The sequence below is a fragment of the Zootoca vivipara genome, chromosome 10, assembly GCF_963506605.1.
Source record: "Zootoca vivipara chromosome 10, rZooViv1.1, whole genome shotgun sequence".
Lineage (NCBI taxonomy): Eukaryota > Metazoa > Chordata > Lepidosauria > Squamata > Lacertidae > Zootoca > Zootoca vivipara.
The window spans coordinates 27,875,089-27,885,686 of record NC_083285.1 but is presented as its reverse complement, the minus strand read 5'-3'; the positions used below and the strand labels follow the sequence as shown (position 1 = coordinate 27,885,686).

The 10,598-nt window shown below is 39.2% G+C and overlaps 1 protein-coding gene across 1 annotated transcript in view; it reads right to left on the bottom strand.

The window, feature by feature from the left end:
* Positions 1–10,598, bottom strand: part of NUP107 (nucleoporin 107) — a 28,458-nt gene that overhangs the window by 8,627 nt on the left and 9,233 nt on the right. The window contains exons 9-18 of the mRNA XM_035126536.2: positions 10,133–10,204; positions 9,034–9,122; positions 8,386–8,464; positions 7,242–7,355; positions 5,647–5,737; positions 4,140–4,216; positions 3,402–3,461; positions 1,036–1,181; positions 875–923; positions 76–145 (exon numbers count right to left, since the gene is read on the bottom strand). Coding sequence (XP_034982427.1) covers positions 76–145; positions 875–923; positions 1,036–1,181; positions 3,402–3,461; positions 4,140–4,216; positions 5,647–5,737; positions 7,242–7,355; positions 8,386–8,464; positions 9,034–9,122; positions 10,133–10,204 — 847 coding nt within the window. The remainder of the gene's footprint in view (positions 1–75; positions 146–874; positions 924–1,035; positions 1,182–3,401; positions 3,462–4,139; positions 4,217–5,646; positions 5,738–7,241; positions 7,356–8,385; positions 8,465–9,033; positions 9,123–10,132; positions 10,205–10,598) is intronic.

Below are 10,598 nucleotides of genomic sequence, written 5' to 3'. Positions count from 1 at the left end.
TGCCATTGGTGCATAGCATAACACAAAATTAGTGAAAGTTCAATTATTGCTGGAAGAAACACAAAGCAAACTTACCATCCACATCTCCCAGGATAATGAACTTCTGAATCACATGATAATGTTCTTGATGCTCTTCCAAAACTCTCTGAAAAGCAGTTTATAATTTGTGAAGACATATCATATAACCATAAAGATTCAGACAACAAAAGAAGTAGTATTTCTTTGCAGGAACATGGTTAAATATTTATTTTATTCACCTCCATTTTAAATAAAAACAAGGTAAAATAGAAAAGAAATAAAAACAAAACAAAAGTAAAAAACAAATATACAGAATAAAAAAGAAAAGCAGGGAGAAGAAGATGATCTATTGGCAAGTTGCTGAAAAAACCTTCATCCTATTTTTAGAAAATATGAACATTAAAGTTCTTCTTTTCAACCAGAATGGATATACAGGAGACGACCATTTTGTGCACATCTGATTGACAAGTGACCGCAGATGTGCGCACTGGTTTCGGCGTGGGGTGGGCTTACGCACGACTGCTGGCAAGCGCAATGACCCAGAACACAACATCCAATATGCATAAGTAATCCGCAAGCAGTAGCCAAAAAAGGCAGATTACTAGGGAAACATTTTCCTGAGACCTAGGTAACTTTCATAGTACAGAAATGCCTGCAGTCTTTTGGGCTTGAATTATACTATTAACTAACTAACTAGGTTTATGTTATAGGATTATATTAACTAATTGGGATTAAGGCTGCACTCCTATATCTATTTACTAGGAAGCAAGCCCCACTGAAGACAGAGGAAGTTACTTGTAAAAGTGTGCAATAAAAGAAAAAGAAGTTTTCTCTTCTGATTAAGATTCAAAATTACCTTTTTATCTGTTGCTTGAAGTTCTTCAAACACCTTTTCTAAAGTCCAGCTTCAAAATATAAAGGAAAAAAAATACATTCAAACACCTAAGTGAAACTGCAGTTAACAACAATTAATCCAATATTACATAATGGCTAATTAAGTAACAAATAATAACTTACTTTGTTTCTAAATACTCTCTGGGGAGGTCTTCTGTCTCCTCTGTTGTCATCACCGATGAACGGATTTCTTGTTCAACAAGTGTGTCCACCATGATCCTGAAATGTGCCCAAACTGTATCTTCCCAGGTGTCACAAACTGGAAGAAGCTTTAGGTTTGCAAAGGAAAATAGAGAGAGAGAGCCAAATAATAGTTCTGGAATAAGCATATTAACAAAAGATGTGAGCTATCCTGGCCGCATTCAGATTTCAATGTAAGCCACTGCTTATCATGACAGGAACAAGCTGCATGCCAAGAAGCTTGTCGTATCGCAATGCACGTGTGCTAGTCTCAATTTATGTTATTTATCTCTATATGAAATCATTAATAATGCTAAGAATAGGAAATCCAAGAGAACTGTATTCAAAATGTCATTAAAATGCTAACAGTTTTTGAGCACAAATAAAGGCTAGCCTAGCTTATTTGCCTGCTACTGCAAGCAAGCACAAACTTAGCTGTAGTAAATTCTGAGCACCATCTTCTGGTGTAAAAGGAAGAAATCTATCCTATTTGTGAAGCCCTGAAAGACCCAAAAGTACACTATACTTTTTAGAGTTTCCCAGTCACAACAGCATGTGTGTTGGCAATTCTCCGTCTATTCTACTAAGCCAGGCATCCCCAAACTTCGACCCTCCAGATGTTTTGGACTACAATTCCCATCTTCCCCAACCACTGGTCCTGTTAGCTAGGGATCATGGGAGTTGTAGGCCAAAACATCTGGAGGGCCGCAGTTTGGGGATGCCTGTACTAAGCTGTCTCAACAAGATGTTATATATATCTATATATATAAATATATAAATGTAGGCATTACGTGTGCAGATGTCCCAGCCTTTCATCGTAACCGCTGAACCGCATTGCAACAAATTTGGGCACAATGTACCTTGCTCACCAGGGAGGGATCTAGCATAAATTCCCCCCCCCCAAAGCACACCTTTCACACCTAAAATAATGATTAAACACAAAAAAGTGGCGCACAAATTAGACATCACAAGCAGAAGCTCTGAAGACTCCAGCAGCATCCAATAGAAAGGCAGATTGCATGCTGCTACCTCCAAAGCCGCACCACCAGATGACATCACAAAATTCCACAGCAACCAACTGAAAACAGGCCTTTTTGCAGCAACAAGGCCCAACATTGCCCAGCAGACTGAAAAGGCCGCAGAAGACTAGACCACTTTCCAGACTAGACCAAGTGGAGGTAGGGGCCTGCCGGGGGGGATAGGGGGCAGTGATAGGTAATGGGTCAGAACAGGGTGGGGGGAGACACAGGGATGAAACCTGCCCTCTCCACAGTATCTCGCCTTGGCTTTGCAGACTAGGCCACTTTCCAGACTAGGCCAAGTGGAGGTAGGGGCTTTTCTGGGTGGGGGAAATTAACCTCTAAAAAACCCCCACATAATAAAAATCCATTAATCCCCATCTATATATATATATATAAATGTAAAAAGGGCATGTGGGAGAGGGGGAATCATAGGGATAAGCCAAGGGTGGGGAGCCACAAACACCGTCAAACCAACCCCAACCACCCAAAAAACCAAACAAATCCTCAACAATAAACACCCCCCCAAAACAATAAATGTAAAAAGGGCATGTGGGAGAAGGGATAAGCCGAGAGTGGGGAGAAGACGGTGAAAATCACAGGGATAAGCTGGTATGAAGAATGGAGGTTTTGCAGTGATATTTTAACCCTGCACCACCACCCCCAAACGGGTGATGAAAAAGGTCATTTCCCCTCTCTAAAAAAAGCCCACTGAACCCCACTAAAACGTGGATAGACAACCACCAGTTTATAACACCACACCCATATCTCAATCCCTTCCCACTTCTGACCCACAAACAAAAAACACCCTACAAAACTAAACAAAATACCACTTTAAAAAATAAACCTCTAAAAAAACCACATAATAAAATCCATTAATCCATATATATGTAAAAAGGGCATGTTGGAGAGGGGGAATCACAGGGATAAGTCGAGGGTGGGGCGGTGGTGGTGGGAGAATGGGATGGGAAACATGGATCAGAACAGGGTGGAGGAAATCACACTTCAAAAAATGGAAAATACAAATAAAATACAAAAACAAACAAACAAACAAACAAAAATACACAATCATAAGAAGACAAAAAAGAGGGAAAAAAACAAACCATAAATACAAGGACAAAGTTGAAACATCCAGACAAACAGAATACACCCTACAATTAAAAAAACAAAGGTATTAAACCATTAACTTTAAAAATAAAAATGATTTCAATACTCTAAAAAAACAACAACCCACAGTAATGCGTGGCCGGGTCAGCTAGTATATCTATACAGTATATATATATATCATACCTGTTTGAGGTTTCCACTGAGTGCTGCATAGATTGCTCTCTCATATTTGTCAAACTGCTCCTAAAATTGTTCAAAAATACTTATTTGTGATCATTATATTTTATGTTTATAGCTATTTAAGAAATGTACTAAACACTAATTCACTCAATCATGATACTCAGTATCTTCTGAAAGGTTCAGGGAATAGTTAGTAATATAGTATTAGTTAGTTAATCAAATACATCAGCTTAATTCAGCACCTAATACAGAAACCATTAACTTCAATGGATCTACTCTGAGTAGGACTAGCATTGGCTACCACTCCCTGTCTCGTTCCCAATTTGTTAATAAATTAACAATTTCTATTAATATCAATTGATTAGCTATTGCATAAAATACTATTTACCTTCAGGTCTGTTTAAGCCATGCTAATGATAGGGTTAGAAATTTAGTGGCAATAGATTATATCCAGCAACAGTACCGGTAAGACTTCCACCAATTAAATAGAATAGGAAGCAATTTTCAGTTATTCACCCTTCAGTTGCCACAAAACTGCCCAGATCTGCTCCAGAGGGTTGCGGTAACATCTGGAACAGTTTTAGGGAGATGTGGGCGACTGCAGAGGGAATAGCTGAAAATTGCTTACCTTTCTGTTCAGCTGAGAGACACTGTTGGATACAATCCAATATCTACTGAAAGTCAATAACAGATTCTCTCCCCCCCTTTAAACAGAATCTATTACAACTACATGCTTCTTGCCTTTTCTGCCAGTCTCCAGCAGCTTAGTTTCCAGATGCATCTGTATGGATTCCCTTCTACAGGTTCCAGCTCTGTTCCTATGTGTAGAGAGTAATTTTATATGTAGTTAATTCAGCAACTTAGGAGAACTGTACTGTCCAGCAAAAGATCCACTTGCAGTTTCTCTGAAACTTTCCTCAAAGAGCAGTCAAGATGCTGAAGGCTACCTTATCTGATGAGCAAAGCAGTTTCACTATCCTACTACAGCTACATACAAGTAAGAACAAAGGGTACATCTAAATGAGAATGCTGATAGAGAAGCAACGCTGGTAATGAATCATGTGCATGGGCTCTATTAGATAGTTTACTGCAGGGTCCTCAAGCCTTTCAAATGGTGACAAGAGCAAGCCAGCAGTTCAAGTTGGAGTTAACTCGTTTCTTAGCAAGAACACAATCTGCACAGACTTGTATCAAGACTAATGAGCACAGCAGCTCATCCCTGGTAGGTCTTCTTCCCATAGATCAGTTGCAAAGACAGAAAGTCCCTGCTTCTGCAGAATTTTTCCCAAGCAATTGGAGACTGTGCTGTGTAAAGCCAACCTCTTCAGCTTCTGACACCTCCTCCCAGTCTTCTCGATCTGACCACTCATTGTTGTCCCATCACACATTTGGGTACTTGCGTGATTCCTCCTCCTATCACACCCTCAATTTAATAGATAACCTATTGGGTCGATCAAGCTATAGTTTGATCTTACATTGGAACTGGCAGATAGGGTTGAATTAGTCCTTCAAACAAGGACTATAATTCCTGTTTTGCAATCCTGTTTCAAGGACCTCACTCAAACTACAATGTGGATATCACTGCAAACAATGGTTTGGCTCAAACCAGGAGGTTATCTGTTTAGTCAAGAGTGCAAGGGAACAAGAGAACACAGGACTCATTACAGGGCTCATTATAGCTCCTCCAAACAATGATTTAGAACGGGGGTAGGCAACCTAAGGCCCGGGGGATGGATGTGGCCCAATCACCTTCTCAATCCAGCCCGTGGATGGTCCGGGAATCAGCATGCTTTTACATGAGTAGAATGTGTGCTTTTATTTAAAATGCATCTCTGGGTTATTTGTGGGGCATAGGAATTCGTGTGTCCCCCCCCCCCAAAAAAAATAGTCCGGCCCACCACATGGTCTGAGGGATGGTGGACCAGCCCATGGCTGAAAAAGGTTGCTGACCCCTGATTTAGAAGATCAAAAACAAGAAGTCTGAGCATAGCCTGTTCCTGGATATCAAGATCTACCCTTATTCAAAAGAAAATACCTAGGCAGGCATTATAGCTAAGGCTTTATAAGCTTATCCTATCATATTGTTGCTATATGGACACTAACCACTTCATCAAATTTTCACTAAATTTGATGGTGTGCACCCTCAGATGGTTCCAGAATAAATCTTTGAAAAGATAGGTAAAATGAACAAATGTGCACACAGGACCATGCATCTTTTTTCAAGTTTTTGTGTGTTTCATTTAAGTACCTCCATTCACATTAGGATCATGGTACAGCTTCCACCCTTCAAGTGTTGCAGCTCTCCAAGCCTGTCCACATCTTTTGCACAATCGTTGGGCCTATAAAGCAAAGGAAGTGGGCCAGTTTTGAGAGAAACACATTTACCGTATTTGTCTGTGTATAATACGCCCCCATGTATAAGACAACCCCTTTTTTAAAACCCAAAATTAAGTTGTTTAGTTTTTTGGGGGGTTGGAAAGGTCAGTTCCGCCAATCGCTCACCCGCCTGCCCGCCACTGCCAATCGCTTGCCACAGCTACTGCCAATTGCACACCTCGCCACAGCCGCCAATTGCCTGCTCAATTGCCGCAGCCAATTGCCAGCAGGCCTTGCCGCAGCCACCAATCTCCTGCCCAATCGCTGCTGCCAATCTCCTGCTTGCTGCTTCCATTAATCGCACTCTGCATTCACTATCCGTGTATAAGACGACACTCAATTTGTGCCCCCCCTTTTTAGCAAAAAGCATCGTCTTATACATGGAAAAATATGGTGTATTCCACTCATGTTAAAATCACATAATGTGCAAGGACTTGATTATTGTGACAATGATGACAATGATAGAACTAATAATAATGCCGTAGTGCATCTCCAGTCCCCTGAATGAGTGCTCCTGTTCAGGGTTTCTGCCACCCTAGATCAGGAGCCCTGAAGTGCTCTTTAGGGCTTAGAAGGATAGTTCAAACAAACCAGAATCAAACCATGGCTTCAGATCTTGTTTTGCTAACCTACACTTAGAATAAACCAGTTTCCTAAATTCCTAAACCAGTAATAGGAAACTAGGATCAATTCAAAGTTAAAACTAGAAACTTTCAATCTCCTTCCTTCATGTATGAAGGGTGATGTGGGGAACTCAAGTTCTATGGTTTTTCTTATAAAAGAGATTGTGATATTGTGTGTGTGTGTGTGTGGAACTTTATAGTCAATTTCAGCATTCAAGCAAACAAGCATTTGAAGATAGATAATTACCGTAAGTCTTTTTTGCTACTTTTGTTTGTGATTCTACTCTCAAACTTAATAACATAATCCTTACTTATTTTCTCAGTAATATAGTTTATGGCACTTAATCGCATTTTATGGACCAAAGATCTACAGGTGAAACTCGGAAAATTAGAATATTGTGAAAAAAGTGCATTTATTTCAGTAATGCAACTTAAAAGGTGAAACCAATATATGATATAGATGCATAACATGCAAAGCAAGGTATGTCAAGCCTTTATTTGTTGTAATTGTAATTACTTGTCGTTAGGCGGGTCAATTATAAATGGAATGTAATTAATGAAATGTAATAGTGATTTTTATTTTTGTATTATTGTAACTATTTGTTTTATTACTGTGTAATTTCCAAAAGAAAGCGTTTGTAAAATAAAAATAAGAAGTTGCATTTCTGAAATAAATGCACTTTTCGACGATATTCTAATTTTCTGAGTTTTACCTGTATGTACAAATGTGCCCATTCTGCAGAGGTGCGTGCAAGCATTTATAACTGTAGGCCTATGTGTGATCCAATGAGTTACACACACCTTTCCCCACACCTTTAAGTAAATGGAAATACATTTCTTTTACCTCATCTGTCATTCCAGCTCTAATGAGAGTGAAAAGGAACTTAAGCAACCGTGCATCATCTTCCCGATCCAAATCATCAAGTGGCATTTTCTGTCTTATTGGAGCATCTGGGTCCTAAATAGAAAAACTGTACTGATTCTTTTGAATTGCAAAAGCACATTTCTCCCTGCATATTGCTTTTAAGCTAAGTCATTGAAAAGGACAGTAGGTTACTGTTGGAGGCTGTTCTGTTTCCTATTTCCAGGGAGACAACAGTGTTAGTCTCTGCCAACAAAGACCGCTACATTTACTATGGCGTAAGCTTTCGTGAGCTACTACATTTCACCAGATGCATAGATTTGTATTAAAACATTATAGGCTACCTTGACTTGCTACATTTCTGGGTTATCAGCCCAGAGTATATCTACCCTTGTTTTGGTTTTATTAATTAATTGCCTAACTCTGCATAAAATAGTTGCACAGTAAAATCTCATACAAGAAGGAGACACAGGGTGGACCATAGTTTGCTAAAGTAGGGCAATATATCTCCAGTTAAAAAATATCTACCCTGAATACTGATGAATATTAATCAAACAGAGAAAACTCTTAATTGTTCAATTAAGGTAGGGGAGAGGAACCTCTGGCATGTGGGCCAATCCTGGCCCACCAGGGGGCCTAATTTGGCCCACAAGACCATTTCCTCCAAACCCAACCCAAACCCACATCTGTCATTACTGGTGACCTCAACTGATGGGCAGGGGGACAGGATTTAACCTGCAAGATCCTCTCTTACACAGCCAAGGGAGCAGGATTTAATCCATGCTCATCAGTGGAATGGAGATTCCTGTGCAAAACCACAATTTGAAGCAGCTCTCACTTGCAAGCTACTTCAAATAGGTTTATGGAAAGGCCTGAAGACAGCCAAAGGCTGTCTCAATGTCTTTTACAAGACTCCCTGCTTCTCCTTCATCTTGGAAGCTTAAAAGGGAGGTGTGGGGAGACTTGGAACCTCATCCTGCTCCCCTTTTAAGTCTGAGATCAGGGACTGGGGCAGGAGGAACTTGCAAAGCAAATATGGCCAACAAGGCAGATCCTGATAACAATCAAGGATCTAAAAAGATTCCCCATCCCTGATTTAAGGTCTGAATTAGTAAACTGCACTTACTAATTCAGTCACTAGTGGTCTTGAGCTCCCAGAGAAAGTGTTTAATTGTCGCTGCTTCAAGATGTGCAGAGTATTCTCCCTGAAAACGCAAGGCATACCATTACTTCATCAGCAATACATACTAAAGTACAATATTCTATTGTCAACAATATAATGCATTAAGGTTCTTTAACAAATTATATTTAATTAATTAATCCTGATTTTTTAAAAAAACAATTAACTGAGCTTTTTAAATTACAGCTGGTGAAAGTTGATGCAGTGTTTCAGCAGATCTGTCTTCAGCAATTCTGTGGTGTAAGAATAATATACAGCAATAATGGACAGCATAATTTTTTATAAACCTTTATGAGTTTAATAGATTTGCTAATACCTACCATATTTAAAATAAATTAAAGCCCAATATAAATAACAATTTTAGATAAAAAGTTTATTCACCATGCTTTTTAGGAATCACCACAACACTGATATAGTACAAAAATGCAGTATTTCCATGTCTCTAATATTTAAAGAACAGGGATTGTGTCATGCAATAATTGTAAAAAATATATATTCTTGAATCAATTGCTTGAGATGTTTATGTAGAATATGGTAAAAAGAACCACCAGCATGCACATATCAAGAGTGATCAGTAGTTGGTCAATAACTTACCAATATACAGACTTTGCATAAAATTCAATATTATCAGAGAAGTCTCCAACATCATCCTTGGCAATGCTCTCTAGCCAGTCTACCACCAACTGAAAATTAAACTAAACTTAACAATAATGTAAAACAAGACTTTTCCCCAATTTCCACTTCTTTACAGGGTCCTCTAAATTCTATGGCATTTACTCCCAAAGACGTAGTCATAGGATTGCAACCTCTATCAAATGCTGCCCTTTTAAGCCTTGTTGTTGTTTAGTCGTTTAGTTGTGTCCGACTCTTCGTGACCCCATGGACCATAGCACGCCAGGCACTCCTGTCTTGCACTGCCTCCCGCAGTTTGGTCAAACTCATGTTCGTAGCTTCGAGAACACTGTCCAACCATCTTGTCCTCTGTCGTCCCCTTCTCCTAGTGCCCTCAATCTTTCCCAATCTTTTAAGCCTTACTCAGAGCAATAAAAAGTTTTCTTGCAACACATATGGGAAGTATCCCATTGGTGTTAAGGAGACTTAACACTGTTCCTAAGTAATATATGGATGTTTTGTTTTAAATTTGTTTTAGATTTAATAAAGGTATTTATTTATTTATTTTAAAAAACAAAAAACCCACTGTTCCTAAGTACAGTGGAATCTTGGTTCTCGAACACATTGGTACTCAAACATTTTGGCTCCCGAACGCCAAAAACCCAGAATTAAGTGTTCCGGTTTTCAAATGTTTTTCAGAAGCCGAACGGCCAATGTTGCTGTTGGCTATTGTTTCTGGGGTGTCTGCGCCAATTGGAAGCAGCGCCTTGGGTTTTCGAATGTTTTGGAGGTTGAATGGATATCCGGAACAGATTATGTTTGAGAACCAAGGTAGCACTGTAAATGTATCATTCATATATATATATATATATATATATAATCTCAAGACAATCAATTCCGACCTCTTGCAAGAGCAATGTGTTCTCCCTTGATGACTTGCTGAACAAGGGGAGAGAAAAAAGTGGGCAGACCCTTTTCTGATGCCCTAACCACCACTGGCATGTGCCCCCCCCCCAACAGATTACTTCCAAGGGAATGGAGTGCTTGTAAGAAAGCACGTTCCACATCCTTTGTGTCATACCTGGCTTTGTCGAACCAATGAATCTCTCTGGAACAGACTGTTTATAACTGTCTTTTCACTAGCATTTATAGCCTAGGGAAGAACAAAACCTATGTTCAAATGACTGAAGCATGATTCATGATCAAAAATTTTTTTCTATTTGAAACTCTTTGAACACTTTAACCATATCTGACAATTATACAGGTGACACTCGGAAAATTAGAATATCGACAAAAAGTGCATTTATTTCAGTAATGCAACTTAAAAGGTGAAGCCAATATATGAGATTGATGCATGACATGCAAAGCAAGATATGTCAAGCCTTTATTTGTTGTAATTGTAATTACAGTGGTACCCCGACTTACGAACGACTCGACAACCAAATTTTTCGACTTACAAATGGGGCAAATGGCCGCATGCTTACGAATTTCTTGACATCCGAACGGAAACTGCAGCGGTTTTAGATAGGGTTTTTTTGACTTTCGAA